This window comes from Rana temporaria, chromosome 1, assembly GCF_905171775.1.
Source record: "Rana temporaria chromosome 1, aRanTem1.1, whole genome shotgun sequence".
In the NCBI taxonomy this organism is placed as follows: domain Eukaryota; kingdom Metazoa; phylum Chordata; class Amphibia; order Anura; family Ranidae; genus Rana; species Rana temporaria.
In genome coordinates, this window is record NC_053489.1 from 200,601,004 (window position 1) to 200,617,447 (window position 16,444).

Genomic DNA, 16,444 nt, shown 5'->3' on the forward strand with positions numbered 1-16,444 from the left:
TAATCTTTGCAGGGGTCCTCAGCTGGAGATGTGTCCTTAGATCAAAAAGGGCATTAGCTGGATATTTAAACCAGACTCCATCCACCCCATGATCAGATCAATTGTATAAATGAAAGTGATGCCAGATAGTGTAAAATCCCCAAAAGCTCATTTAATAGAAGGTATTGCACTTACATTAATTCATATAAAAACCAGCGTTGTATACAAATAGGTGGCCGCTATATAGGACATCCAGGCAATGTGCATAGGAATGCAATAGCGGGAAACAGCTCTTTACCTGACTGCTTTCGTCATAAAGAGGACTTCTTCCGGGGCATGAACGTCATTTCCTGCCATCGCTTTAAATAAGTAAAACGGGCAGTTCAAGCCTCCACTTTAATTTCTTCATTCAAGCCTCGTTTTCGTTCCCGTCCTAAGATGAAGGATATATTTCATCCAAACCTCACTCTCATGCAGACAGGGACAAAGAAATAAGAAGAAGGCCATTCAAGCCTCACCTTCACCTCTGCAGCCACAGGCGAGGAAGGATAAAAACATCCAAACCTTACTCACTTAGAGTAAAACCAATCATGTTAAGCTCCATCTAAAACTATATAGGACAGACTAAATCCACCAAAAACACTATACTTTAAAGGAAATAATTTGGATCAATAAGAACAAAGGTCGCATTATTCCTAAATTTTATATAAAGAGGAACTCTACCTGATCTACAACTGTGGGCTACAGATATGAGTGTTTGGCTGAAACAGTGATGAGAGAAATCTCCAATTGATTGAAAAACATTCACTAATCGAGAGAATAATACATCATATACACTGCTCAAAAAAATTTAAGGAACACTTTGAAAACATATCAGATCTCAACGGGCAAAAATCTCATGCTGGATATCTATACTGATATGGACTGGGTAATGTGTTGGCAATGAAAGGATGGCACCTCTTTTGATGAAAATTATCCACCTACAGCGGGCTGAATTCAAAGATACCCCCAAAAATCAAAGTGAAAAAATTATGCAGCAAGCTAGTCCATCTTGCTGAAATTTCATTGCAACAACTCAAAATGGTCCTCAGTAGTTTGTTTGGCCCCCAAGTGCTTGTATGCATGCCTGACATCGGGGCATGCTCCTAATGAGACGACGGATGGTGTCCTGGGGTATTTCCTCCCAGATCTGGACCAGAGCATCACCAAGCTCCTGAACAGACTGAGGTGCAACCTGGCGATTTAGGTCAGGTGAGCGTGGGGGCCATTCAATGGTATCAATTTCTTCATCTTCCAGGAACTGGCTGCATGCTCTCTCCACATGAGGCCGGGCATTTTTGTGCACCAGGAGGAACCCAGGACCCACTGCACCAGCGTAGGGTCTGACAATGGTTTGAAGGATTTCATCCAGATACCTAATGGCAGTCAGGGTGCCATTGTGTAGCCTGTAGAGGTCTGTGCGTCCCTCCATGTATATGCCTCCCCAGACCATCACTGACCCACCACCAAAACCGGTCATGCTGAACGATGTTACAGGCAGAATAAAGTTCTCTGCAGCTTCTCCAGACCCTTTCACGTCTGTCACATATGCTCAGGGGGAACCTGCTCTCATCTGTGAAAATCATGGGGCACCAGTGGCGGACCTGCCAATTCTGGTGTTCAATGGAAAATGCCAATCGAGCTCCACAGTTTTCCGGCAGTGAGCATAGAGCACACTAGAGGACGTCGGCCCTTAGGCCACCCCCATGAAGTCTGTTACTGATTGTTTGGTCAGACATTCACACCAGTGGCCTGGTGGAGGTCATTTTGTAGGGCTCTGGCAGTGCTCACCCTGTTCCTCCTTGCACAATGGAGCAGATACCTGTCCTGCTTATGGGTTAAGGACCTTCTACCGCTTTATTCAGCTCTCCTAGAGGAACTGCCTGTCTCCTGGAATCTCCTCCATGCTCTTGAGACTGTGCTGGGAGACACTGCAAACATTCTGGCAATGACGTATTGATATGCCATCCTGGAGGAGTTGGACTGCCTGTGCAACCTTTATAGTGTCCAAGTATCGCCTTGTGCTACCAGTAGTGACACTGACCCTAGCCAAATGCAAAACTAGTGAAAAACAGTCAGAAAAGATGAGTAGGGGAAAAAAATGTCAGACACCTCCACCTGAAAAAACATTCCTGTTTTGGAGGTCGTCTCATAGGTGCAACAAATGTAATCGGTTGCAGCTGCTTTGCTATTAATTGAAATTAACCCCCTCTGTATACACCCCTCCCCTTCTGCTACTTAACTGACCAGATCAATATCCCAGGAGTTCTGATTCAGAAGTGTTCCTTTAATTTTTTTTGAGAAGTGTGTATAAAACCAGAGAAAAGGGGAGGCCAGCTAAATCAAGAGTTCTCTATAAAACGGTTGACACCACAAACAATATTCAGGTCACGTGGAACATAACTTTTAAGAATATATATCCACTTAGTTTGCATTTTGGACAGCTCCCTGACCTAGTAACTCCCCCTCCAATGATCAATTTCCATAAAGAGGGTGCCAGATGGATCTCTATTGTGCACAAGATCAAAATGTCGAGAGACGTTCTGCTTGGATTACCCATTGCGAATGTTGGCCATGTTCATTAAGTCTAACATTTAATGTGGGAGTAGTCCATCCCACATACTGTAGCCCACATGGGCATTGGAGTGTATATATACCACGTGCGTGGTGCTACAAGTGATGAAGTGCCCAACTGTATAGTTCTTATCAATATCTTTGGACACAATCACATTTTCCTAGTCTTACATTTATTCAAATTATAGGCCTGACACTTCCTACATTAAAAATATCCGGTTAAGTTATGTTAAAAAGGATGGTCTATAAAGAGGATCTAAAACCCTAATCGCCTCCCTATCTTTCAAAGAGGTAATGCCCTTAAACATGACCTCCAGTTGGGAGGGAAGACGAGGACCTAAACACTTATTTTGTAAAATGTGCCAATGTGAGGGGGCGTGTCCGGATGGCAATGGGAGCAGACATCTAGTGTCTGAGCTCCTGCAGATCGGCTCTAAATCCGGCCTTTATAGGGTGCAGAGTTGCCTTAAAAGACCCCCTTGTGTTCCCCCAGCCTTCGGTGGTACTCCTGGCCCTGGGGTATGAGAAAAGGCTACCAGAATCGGGGCAAAAAGTCCGCGAAAACGGGAACCGCGGACAAGGCCGCAGCCGGGGCCTCGCCTAAACATCCTGCCCAGATGGAGAACCAGGCCGACGATCCGGAGCGGCTGCCAGCTACGGCGGCCGATTTTAAGGCTGTGATGCTGGCGATCACTACCCTGACAGGCAAGGTAGACCACATTCAGACCCATGTGGAGTTTATAAGGAAGGACTTTGATACACTCCGGGGTCGCATGGCTGAAGTGGAGCAGAGGGTCTCTCAGACTGAAGACACGGTACATGACCAGGGAAGTGATATGCGTGTGTTAAAAACTAAAGTTAAGGCACTGGAGGCCCGAGCCGAGGACGCCGAGAACCGTAACAGGCGAAATAACTTGCGGGTGCTGGGTCTTCCGGAGGGGGCTGGGGGTACGGATCCCACCGCCTTTGCTGAGCGTTTGCTGCAACTTATCCTCCCCGCTGCACGCTTTTCCCCATTTTTTACAGTGGAACGAGCCCATCGTATACCATCCACTAGGGGGCCACAGGGAGCACCACCCCGCACTTTTATTTTCAAGTTACTTCACTTCCGTGATCGCGATACGGTAATGAAGGAGGCGAGATCCCAAGGTGAACTGCGATTTGAGAACGCCAAACTCCTGATCTTCCCGGACTACTCGCTGGAAACGCAGAAACAACGGAAATCATACGATGCGGTGAGGGCCAGACTCCGAGCCAAGCATATTAAGTACAGCATGCTGTTCCCGGCCAGACTGCGGGTAGAGGATGGTGAATCGGTTAGATTCTTTACTTCTCCTGAGGAGGCTTCCATGTGGATCGACACGCTACCTCGCAGATAAGTACCACTACTACCGAAGAGTCACATTGTTTGTTCTTTTACATGAGCCATAGCCATTTGCTGCCTTATAGACATGCCTCCTTTACATGATGGCCTGTACATGTTCTGTGCCCCCCCCCCCCCCGGACTGTCTCATGCGTTCACTGATGTTTTACTTTATGGGCTGTAGGGGTTAGGGGGCCATCAGTTCTTCCTGTGGGTGGATGGGGTACCCTGATTGGAGGGCCACGTGACTGCTGATCCTTTACTGTACCCCCCCCCTCCCCCTTTTTGTCTCCTCTCCTTTGGCCAAGGCTGGCACCTCCTGGCTGCTCATGCAACGTTACAGTTCAAGTTTTACTGCCCCCGGCGGCTGCCGGGAGACTGCACCCACATATCTAATCCGGTCTCCGGCAAGAGACTTAATGTGCACCATCTGACTGCTGGACTGTGGATGCCATTCCGCACGCGTTTCCCCATTGCAGGCGTGTTCGCCTGGGTTCTGAGTTGGGATCCTAAGCCTCCCCAAAGTGGGGGGTGGGGGGGTGGGGTGGGAATGTTTTGGTATACCTTGTTTTTGTACTGTTTTTTTCACAAGCGATGTTTATATGAATGTCATAGATTACCTGAGATGCTCTGTCCTGACCTGCGCAGTGGCCCGGACTCTGCATCCAACTCTGGAGAATGTATCCGGGTCTGAAAATGTAGCACTAAGTGATTATGGCTGAATGCAATATAATATCGTGGAACACCAGGGGGCTAAATTCCTCTGTGAAGAGATCATTGGTGTTTCAATTTCTTAAAACATATCGCCCCCAAATCTGCATATTGCAGGAGACTCACTTGACGGGCGGTAAGCTCTTGAGTCTTCGGAAACCTTGGGTGGGACATCTATACCACTCCACGCATACCAATTACTCTAGAGGGGTCAGCATTCTTGTGCATAAATCCTTGCCGTTCCGACTGCTAGCACTGGAGATTGATCCGGACGGCCGTTTTGTTATGTTACATGCCATTGTGGATAGGTTGGAGCTGGTGGTGGTGGGACTGTACCTGCCCCCCCCAGCCTCCATGCGCTTACTTAACCAGTTGATTTCTAAGATTGCTGCCTTTGCCACAGACAATGTGGTGATACTGGGGGACTTTAATCTGGTTCCGGACTCTGGGATGGACAGACTTTCACCCGTAGCGGGCTCATCTTCAGAGCTGCTCTCTTGGGCGGAGGCTTCCAACCTGACTGATGTGTGGAGGTGGCGCAACCCTTCCCAGCGAGCCTACACTTGTCACTCGGCCTCGCATAAGACCCTTTCACGCATAGACCTTGCCTATGCTGGGGGGTCTGTTCTTTCCAGAGTTCGGGATGTCTCTATTCTCCCCCGTGGCATATCTGACCACGCGCCACTTGCGTTGAAACTATGTGTTTCCAATGCACCGGGGGAGAGCTTGTGGAGGTTGTCCAGGTTCTGGCTGTCGGACTCGAGGATCTCGGAGCCGTATAGATCAGAGGCAATACGTTATTGGCAGAATCTGGACCACTCTATAGCCCTGACCACGTCTTGGGATGCATTTAAGGCTTTTACTAGAGGCAGTTTGCAGTCCCACATTCGTGGGGTCCGGAGAGACCTGAGGGAGGACACCCTGAGAGCTGAGGGGAGGGTGGCAGCACTCGAACTTGAATACTCCACTACTGGGTCCCCCGAGGTCTATTCAGATTTTCAGGCAGCGTTGAGGGATGTTCTCTTGCTCCGCACAGCGGCCACAAAAACTCAGTTCCTACACCAGTCCCAAAGAATATTTGAACATGGGGAGAAGACAGGTAGTATGTTGGCATGGCTGGCGCGGGAAAGCTCCTCTCCAGTGACTATTTCGGCTATATGCGACTCTGATGGGACGACCTTGACCGATCCCACCGCTATCAATGCCGGATTTGCATCTTTCTATCAGGAGCTCTACAGCTCTCGGATGGTATGTACGGATGCAGAGCTTGCGGCCTACCTCAATGGGACGGAGCTCCCGTGCCTGACCTCCACGTACAGGGAGGCGCTGGATGGCCCTATCACATTGGAGGAGCTTCAGCGGGCGGTAGCATCCTTGCAGAATGGCAAAACGCCGGGCCCGGATGGCATCCCTGCCGAATTCTTTAAAACATATGCAGAGGAAATTCTCCCATCATTTAAACTTGTGCTCCAAAAAGCCACAGAGGGGGACTCTCTTCCCCCGACGATGGCTGAGGCGGTAATTGTTGTCATTCTTAAACCGGGTAAGCCCCCTGAACAGTGTTCCTCGTACCGACCAATATCTCTCCTTAATGTGGATGCCAAACTCTTGGCCAAAGTGCTGGCTGGACGACTGAACACTGTGATCACCGCATTGGTCCATGCAGATCAGTCTGGCTTTATGCCGGGCAGGGGAACCAATATTAATATCCGTCGCCTCCTCACCCATCTCTCTAGGGCAGGTGGGGACGGTACGGGGGTTGTGGCCTCCTTAGACGCCGAGAAGGCTTTCGACTCGGTCGAGTGGCGCTACCTCTGGGCCGTCCTCCGTAAATTTGGGTTTGGCCCCCGTTTTATTGGGTGGGTTCAGATGCTATACCGCAATCCTACAGCCCGGATACGCACCAATAACTCACTGTCATCATCTTTTCCTCTGTCTAGGGGTACCAGACAGGGCTGCCCACTTTCCCCTGGTCTGTTTGCGCTAGCCATGGAGCCCATGGCGGCTCGCATCAGATCTGACCCCTCGGTGGAGGGGATTAGGATAGGTGTGGTCGTGGATGAAATATCCCTTTATGCCGATGACACCCTCCTTTTCCTCAAGGATACTTCCTCCCTCCCACCCGCGCTCCAGATAGTGGATGTCTTCGGCTCCTTTTCGGGCATTAAGGTTAATTGGGAGAAATCACTCCTCTTCTCACTACACGCGTCGGGCCCTCACCCGCCGACGGGCACCCCCCTAAACTGGACACCTGAATTTAAATATCTGGGAGTAAGGATCGGGACTCCGCTGTCCTCATACTATGAGCTGAACCTCCAACCACTGCTGAAAAACTTTTCGCAGAAATGTGCAACCTGGAGGACTCTCCCCCTTTCACCGGTGGGTAGAGTAAATCTGATTAAGATGGTATATTTGCCTAAATTTCTTTACTTCTTTCGAAATTCCCCTCTGATTCCCCCCGCCGCGTTTTTTGCCAAGATTAAAAGCATAATATCCTCCTTTATCTGGAATGGGGGGCCCCCGCGGCTGGCCGTCTCCACCCTTCAGCTTCCCATAGATCGGGGGGGATTGTCCCTACCGGACTTCCAGGTCTACTTCTGGGCGGCTGTCCTGGTGACGGTCAGGTGGTGGTTCTCCCAACCCCGCGATAACCCGGCAGTGACTCTGGAAGCAGCTATAATGGGGTCGTACGCCTCCCTTAGTAATGTGGTGTTCAGGGGGGCGAGGTCCCACCCTGGCATCACAGACTTGATGCGTACAACCATTACGGTATGGCACAGGGCTAGGACCCGTTTTGGCTCCCCCGAGAAGTTCTCACCTCACATCCCCCTGTGGGGTAATCCTAATCTGCCGCACATGAATTCAGTTCCGGATCCACAGGTCTGGGCGGGAAAGGGTATAGTGAAACCGAGGCACATTGTTAGGGGGGGTAGGTTGCGCTCTTTCTCCGATCTCCAGGACGCCTACTCATTACCGGGATGGATGCTGTTCCGATATTATCAGCTACGACATGCCTATGGGAAACAGTTCCCACCACTTCTCACGATGGAATCAGACTCTGTGGAGGGGTTTCTTAACGCTAAGGTCATAGACAAGCCCCTGTCCTCCTTGTATCTCCGCTTGTCCATAGCTCCTACAAAGAAACTTGAAAAAACTTTGGAAAAATGGAAGATGGACATTCCTGATCTGTCAGAGGACGAATGGGAGACATGTGTCTCTTCCTTCGTTACAACTATGATTTCGGCTAGAGACCGATTTATGCAGGTCAAATTCCTCCACAGGGCCTACTTCACCCCGAAACGGTTGACAATTATGAATCCTAACGTCCCGGTGGCCTGCCCCAGATGTAATCTAGGGGCTGCATCCTTCTTTCACATGGTCTGGTCCTGCCCCCGCCTTGGAGGTTATTGGTCGGGAGTGGCTGACGCCCTTGACCAGATTACCGCTCTGGACCTGGGAGCTAGCCCTAAATCAATGCTGCTGAATGTCTTCGGCCCTGGGGTGCGGGGTAAATACACAAAATTATTCCTCGGGTATGCTACTTTTTATGCCCGTAGGGAGATATTCCTCCACTGGAAGAGTGCTGCACCTCCCACGGTGTCCTCATGGTGCTCGGTATTGAACTCGGTGCTGCCACTGTACAAGATCACCTTTGCTAATCGAAACTGTCCTACTAAATTTGATAAGATATGGTCGGGGTGGATAGATGCCTGGGGCACGGAGTTTACTGGGGACAATGATGGAAATGGCCCTCTGTTATGATTTCCTAGAAGCTATATGCTGTATGTTCAAGGTGTGTTTGACTGCTCGGATGAGGTCCTTCCCCCCCCCCCCCCCTTTCCCTCCCCCCCCCTTCTCCTCACCCCCCTGTTATACACTCCTCCTGCTTCCCCCCCCCCCCGGAACCTCCTTTAGGTAACCTTGCTGTGATTTCTCATTGTATGGGTGTATGCTAGCCTGTCACCGCTTCTCCTCTGTTCATACCAGCAACACATTTAACTGGTGAAATTCTGAGTAATGCTTTCTCTGTGACTAACTGTGCTTCTGCATCGCTTGTATTGTAAAAATTTGAATAAACATTTTTCTTGTGAAAAAAAAAAAATGTGCCAATGTTTATTTACAAAATATTCTTAATGGCATAATACTGTGAGCGATAGGTAGTAATAAAGGAGGGGCCAAAATTACTCAAGTTGTCACTATTTTCAAGTTAATGGACCAATAATCTCTCTCCATATTTCTAACTTCACTCGGTGTCATACTCAAGGGATCATATTCCTTCTCAAACCTGTGAAACAGAACCTAAGACTGGGTATGAAAATCTTTCAGATCACAACAGTTATGTCTGATTCAAAGAGTGTCCTTTAGGGACCCCATTCAGCCACGAGTGATGGTGGCAACTAGCCTTAGAAATATAGGCATTATGGTCTGTGCTCTTAAAGGTGGAGCTACTGAAACTCCCTCCCTCCTCCTTAATATTAAGTTTCAAGAAATGTATAACACTTTGACTAATTTCATAGTTCAACCTGATCCCTCTATAATTAGAATTAAGCTCATACAAAAACTCAGTTAATACTCCCACTGAGCCATAAAAAGGTTAACCACGCTCGATGCATATATTTAGTCCCCATTGCAACACCCTTACTATGCAGATAAAATGGCCCCCTAAACCAAAAATAGATATAGGTAGCGGCAAATTTGAGAAGGTCCATAATAAACTGTGTATTGGTTAGGCCAGAGTCCCTATCCAAAAAACAGGACACTGCCGATGGTGTCTTTTTAAAATAGGAAGGCATTTGTTTCACCAAGGGTTGTAAATAGAAATCTATATATTTGCCCACCCGGGATGTAACAGAATCAATTCCATTTGAATATAGGTCGCCCCGGGGGGGCAAACTGGATTCTTGTGAACCTCGGGCAAATAATAAATAACGGGTGTCCTAGGAAATGATAGAATGAGGTAGGATTTCTCCTTATGCAAAATATCCTGTTTTGTAACCCTGCTCGATCAATTTCTCTGAATTTCCGCTTGTATAACAGTCCTGGATATATATATAAAAAAATCAAGAATGTAAATACGTGTATGCAATAGTATAAAAAAAATGATATAACAATCCTAAATGTGAAGAGTGACACTAAAAATAAGGAATATATAAAGTGAACCCATATGTGAATTCACAAATAAAGTCCAAAAGATGAATGAATATTCAATCTTATCTCCAAGTGAAAGAAATCCATGGCATCCAGAAACGTGAAAATAAGAAAGCACCTCCACCTTAGTAAAACACTGCCTCTTACCAGCTAAAATTGATCTCTTATCACAGGAGATCACAATCGCATGTAATGGTGGTAGCCTCCACACGAATCTCCACCAGGAAAAGCATTAATAAATGGTAACCTCATTCAGTATATTATTGCAAGATGTGCCATAAAAAGAGAAAGAAGCCCGCATTGCATAAAATCCAAGGTATTTTTATTAATCACATAAAAATGCGCACTTACAACTAATTCCAGCGCTGTGAGCATAAAAATATCGAGCCGGCCGGCTCCTCGATCTACCTGCCTGTATCTTCTGGGTTCAGCTAGTGACGTCAGAACGTTGCTTGCCCAACGTTTCGTCTCAATGGGGACGTGGTCACGGGAACGCTTTCCCTGGTGGAGATTCGTGTGGAGGCTACCATCATTACATGCGATTGTGATCTCCTGTGATAAGAGATCAATTTTAGCTGGTAAGAGGCAGTGTTTTACTAAGGTGGAGGTGCTTTCCTATCTTCACGTTTCTGGATGCCGTGGATTTATTTCACTTGGAGGTTATAAGCTTTAATATTCATTCATCTTTTGGACTTTGCAAAAATATGAAGAACTTGGACAGCCGCACTCCTAAAACGTTCCTTTTATTAAAATCTATCACAAAATAAACATGCCACAGCAAAAATTGGAACAAAAGCTAATGTGTTTCGCACTGTAGCTTCAGTGCTTAATACTATCTATGACTAGGCACTGAAGCTACAGTGCGAAACACGTTGGCTCTTGTTCCAATTTTTGCTGTGGCATGTTTATTTTGTGATCGATTTTAATAAAAGGAACGTTTTTGGAGTGCGGCTGTCCAAGTTCCCTTCGTATTTTTGCATTGCCGGCACCCATGGTTTGGTTTTAGTGAGGAGGCTCTACTATTGAGCGGTCATCTTTCCTTTCTATTTAATCTTTTGGACTTTATTTGTGAATTCACATGTTATGGGTTTACTTTATATATTCCTTATGTATTTATAGTGTCACTCTTTTCACATTTAGATTGTTATATCATTTTTTTGATACTATTGCCTACACATGTATGTGTTTACATTCTTTTTATAGGTCACTATATATTTTTTCAATTTTCACTATTGCAGCTTTCTTTCTATTAATTATCTTGTTTAGTGTAGTATAACACCTATAGTTGCCTGCTTGACACCCATTGAATGAGTGCAATATTTTTTCCATCACTCAAGATGATATATACATCTTCATAAAGTAAGCACTTTAATCGAGTACAACAATTCCCCACCCTTAACAGTTATTAGTGAGACCTACGGATATCGGACAAACGTTGCACACCTAGTTCCAAATGGGCCTGCATCTTTACATTTTGAACTCTCATTTTAATCCCTCCTATCCAGCTAATGCCCTTTTTGATCTGAGGACACGTTTCCAGCTGATGGGTGGGCCCCCTGCAAAAATTATTAAATCAAGCCTGTTTGACCATTTTATAATAAAGTGTTCAGGCTCTCTGTTAAGAGTCTATATTGACTGTGGTGCACGCACGAGGTGGGATTTTTTTAATTTTTTTTTTTTATTTACCTGCATTATCACGGATCTGTGATTTCTACAGTTGGACTTTTCATATCACTTTATAATCAATTTTGTTCAGCACACCACATTCATAGAACTCTGTGAATGAGTGACCTGGTTGGCTGCAGCAGGGGGAACATGCTCCACCCTAAAACCGAACGGAACATGTAATGTGTTCCCCACAGGTGGCTCCAAGAATTTGAATCCTGACAGATAAAGTCTGTGTTGGAGAGGGTAGCAGATCTTCACACACTTTAGGCAGAACTTATCCTTTAATGCATGTAAATGCATATATATGCTGGGGGGGGGGGGGGGGGGGAATAAAAATTACACTGAGCAGCAGAGCATACTATTACATTTCTACTTGATATATACACAGATCAGCCATAACTTTATGACCACTGATAAGTTTAAGTGGAATTTCGAACAAAGTTCTGCTTTTTCCTCATCCTCTTCCCAACATCTATTTTTTTTTTTTTTCTGGGAGCGGAAGCCTATTTCTGACAGGTACTCGGTCACCAAGGCAAGAAGAGTGAAAGTTTTAAACCATACCCCCTCTCTGCAACCTCCTGGAATTGGTCACAATTCCCAGGAGGCAGAGAGAAAAGTCTGAATGCCCAGTGCATGTTGTGCATGCACAGTGGGGAGCCCCTGTGAAACAACAAAGTCGCAGCTAGCTTCCCACAAACAAGATCACAGCATCAGGGACCTGAAGACCAGTGATGACAGTGCTTGACTCCTGCACCTGTAAGTGTCTGTTTCTTAAAAGCCAACAGCTACAGTAGTTGTACACAGCCAAAAGTGCTGGGCGTGTGAGCATCAGAACTGGAGCAATGGAAGAGGGAGCCCTGGTCTGATGAATCTGGTTTTCTTCTACATTATGTGGATGGCTGGGTATGTGTGCATCGCTTACCAGGGGAAGAGATGGAAATATGATGCAGTATGGGAAGAAGGCAAGCCAGATTAAGCGGTTTGACACTTTGGGCAATGTTCTGCTGGGATTGATTGAGTTCTGCAATTCATTTGGATGTTACTTGACATATACCACCTACCTAAAATATGTTGCTGACCAAGTACATCCCTTTTTGGAAACCGTATTCCCTGATGGCAGGGGCCTCTCTCCGTGGGTAAATGTGCCCTCCATCACTGCAAAAAATTGAGGCGTTGACTTTGCTTCCAAATTCTCCAGATCTCAATCCAATTATCTGTGGGATATGCTGGGAAGAAAAAAGTCCAATCCATGGAGGCTCCATCTTGCTACTTACAGCACTTAAAGGATTTGCTACTGATTAGGCTTAGGGACAGATACTACTGCATACCTTCAGAGGTTTAGAGGCATTCATGCTGTGCTGGGTCATGGCTATTTTGGTGGCAAAGAGGGTACCTACTCGGTATTAGGTGGTCATAAACATATGGCTGATTTTTTTTTTTTTTTTTTTTCCCATGCAGTAAATTCATACTGCAAGAAAATGGGCTAGGCTAGGGTGAATACATTATGCCAATTTTTGTAATCTTTCTGTTTTGTATTCAAGATTTGACGTCCGATCCATACATCATGGAAGAGGAAGATCCAGCAAAGAGTCAAGCTTTAGAGAGCTCTCTGTGGGAGCTAGAGGTGAGACGACAAAATAGTTCTTCATTACCAGTTTTATTAGTTCTGATACCTCCTGCTAGCCCCCATCTTACTATAGAACACAGTAGTGACCTTCAGGGCCAGCCTATTCAACCAGTGGGGAGCTGTAATCCAGCACTCCTAGAAGTGTGAATTGTGCAGATTTTTCAGACGGTAGTTTATTTTGCCTACTGTGAAGACCTGTGGCACAGGCAGTGGGAGAGTATTAAATGACTTCTCTGTAGGGGACAACATTTTGGCAAAATCGCTTTTAAGGTCAATCGGTACTGCAAAATCTTCTGAATCAGTTTATAAAAAAAAAACACAAAACCCTATAAATTGAATCCCAACTCCTGTAAATCCCTTCCTTGCAGTGGGGTTGTGCCCACACTGCGAGGGTCAATTGCTGTGTTGGTCAAGGGAGGCGTGTAAGGCACTGTCTTGATCCTCTGCTCCCTGGTAGAGGTCGCTTCTCTATGCTCTGGTGGTGGACTATCACTTGGTGTCTTCATTTCCAATGCAGAGGTATGTATTGGCCTTGCTGCCAGGACCTTAGACTGGTGGACCATGATGAAGACACTGCGAATACTGGTCTAGTAATGTGGAGGATTGAATATGTAGATCCATACATTTTCATTTTCCTTGAGTTGGGCTTTAAACCAAACTGGTCTCTCTGTCTCATCAGTTCTGCCATTGACCAAGTAGGTAGCCCAGAAAACAGTAAAGGGAAACCAGCAAGGAGCAAAATGATACTGACTGTGATGTGTAACACTGTATTAGAAGAATAGCTAAACAGTTACACATTATTTATTAGTTTTGGTAGAGGCGCCCATGTGTAACGCTTGCTAGGGATGCACTGTGGTAGATTTATAAAAAGGATATATGTTTTTATTTTACTTGAAATAGGTGGGCTTCTCTTTTGGGGCCACTCTTTGCAATTTTACCTTTCTAGTAGAGTTTGAGATCTTGCAAAAACTTTTGTCAACCTTGTCAGTTAAACTCTCCAGACATGAAAACAATGTATGGTGTAATTGGGTTGAATAGCTGTATTTTCGATGTGGCTGAGATAATTTTGCAAAGCACAGAGCCCTATTCTTGCTGGTACCTAAAAAAAAAATCATATTCGTCCAAAATATTATACTTATGTTGCAAGGAACATTTTAGGATGGAAATTATCTTTTTGTTCAGCAGTTCTTCTTTCTTCTGTGTGTGTGTGTGTGTGTGTGTGTGTGTGTGTGTGTGTGTGTTTTTTTTATTTATTTATTATTATTTGTAGGCTCTACAGAATCACTATTACCCAGATGTTGTTAGAGCTGCCAATGTCATTAGTCGTTCCTTGTCCACACAAGAAAGTGATATTTCTGAGCTTCTGGAGTTATCTTCCTATGAGGTAAGGAACAGTGACAGGTTTTTTCATCTTTATACTAATTTAAATTACTCAAATCGTATAAAGATACAGTATTTGAATGTTATAGCTAAGATGTATATTTTTGTAATATTTCATACTGTGTGCCATGCATTAACTTTACAAAACTGGTTGATGTATAAAAGCAAATAAAGGAAACCTGAAAGTGGAAAAGCTGCCTTTCATAAATAGTTACATTTCTTGTTTTATTTCCACAGTCTAATGGGCTTTAGCTTTCAAATACTAGTCTAAAGAGCAGTCTGTAGAGCAGGTATTTACAAAGGTCTTTATCAACCTTGGTGCAAACAATATTGAAGCTATAGCCAGCACATAGCTCTAAGTGCTCTGTTTACTCCCAGACTTGATATGGAGGCTACCTTGAAGTGTGGAAGTTGTGCCCAAAACGGGCAGGCAGATGACAAAAAGTACTAGTAACCAGTATTGTCTGAAAGCTCCCGTAACAGATTTTTACCCCCTTCACTGACTTGCTAAGCTTTGTTCTGCACTCTGTGTGTGGAGGTGGCCATTATACAGGCAGGGACTTGTTTCTTTATCGGAGCTGTCCCTTGATTGCCGATCTGATAACTAGTAGAGTATTGAAAATTAGCAGGAGAGGTTTCCAAAGCACAGATCTACAGATTGAAGCACAAGCAGAGAGATGCAGTTTTCTCGCTCGTTACATTGTGGTAATGACGTAATCTTATCACACTCCAAATCTTACACTGCAGATACAGTTATGAGGCTGTGGGCATATGAGTGTTTGCACTTTCTGGTATGCGAATGTGCCCACAGTTATTTTAAAGGAGGAATTTCAGAAAAGTAGATTAAGATAATTAATAATTGAGTACAAATCCACGTTAAGAGCTTCAAGAGAAATATATAAATGAAATTGAAATGCCCTCTGTATTGTTCTCCAAACTAGTGTTCACCACTAGGCTTTGACAGCTCTGATTTGTTGTGGGTGTGTGTTTTGTTTTTTTTTTTTCCATTTTTTTTTCCATTTCTGGTACAATATTTATTTCTCCATTGGCTGTTTTTACAGTTTCCGTAAATATAAGGCACATTTTGGCATTTGTGTTTTCTGTGTGTGTAGTAAAAAAAATCTAAATCTGATTCTAAATTCTTTTTAAGTTATTTGAAAAACAGATGAAGAAGCGCTTTGGGTCTGTGCCACTGGAATTTGAACCTGTTCGAGGACTTTTAGGCAGGAAACAAGATGTGACAGCTGAACACTTTTCTATATAGAGTGGAGTTCTGGGCAAAAATAAGTACACAAATGGTAATATGTTTGTATTCAACTTTTTTCCTCTATTTAAGCAGTCATCTCCCAATGGAAATGGAAGTAAATACTTTATGGCACCATATGAGAAAATCAAACTAGGTGGTCAAAGTGACACTTCCCATGTATCCTCCAAAAACTCCCATCTTGTGTGCCATCACAGCGGGGTCTAGAAATCATGTTGCATACGTGTATTCATGGATTTCTGGGTGGTTATGTAGTTATAAGCCTCATGCAAGGTCACTTGCCCAAACGGACAATATGGAAAGACTTGGGACAGTATTGATTTTTGTGTCCATATTTTCATTTTTTGTTTTTCTTTGTCTATGCCTCTTTAGAACACTGTACCATGTATGCAATAAAACTTTCATTTCTACAAATTGTATTGTAATCGTTATTCAAGTATGTGAAGGCCTTGGGTATACCCAATTTCTACTGCTCTTTCTCCACAACTGCTTGGTGCCTGAGCACTAGGTTGCTACGACTGATGTCAAATGACTGTGAATTTCGGAGCTCTACGATGGCTGGTTGAGGTAACTGGGTAGACGAGTACAGGCTGCTTATAACACCCTTGTTCAGCCAACTTGTTGCTTGGTTCACTTCTTCTGATTTTAGTTTTATTGGCTTGTGAGTATTGGGGTATTGGGTTGTGCTTCA

The 16,444-nt window shown here is 44.9% G+C and overlaps 1 protein-coding gene across 1 annotated transcript in view; it reads left to right on the forward strand.

Moving 5' to 3' along the window:
* Positions 1–16,167, forward strand: part of NOC4L (nucleolar complex associated 4 homolog) — a 30,455-nt gene extending 14,288 nt beyond the window's left edge. Inside the window, exons 13-15 of the mRNA XM_040347710.1 lie at positions 13,024–13,106; positions 14,380–14,493; positions 15,640–16,167. Coding sequence (XP_040203644.1) covers positions 13,024–13,106; positions 14,380–14,493; positions 15,640–15,753 — 311 coding nt within the window. The 3' untranslated portion in view covers positions 15,754–16,167. The remainder of the gene's footprint in view (positions 1–13,023; positions 13,107–14,379; positions 14,494–15,639) is intronic.
* Positions 16,168–16,444: the final 277 nt, after the last annotated feature.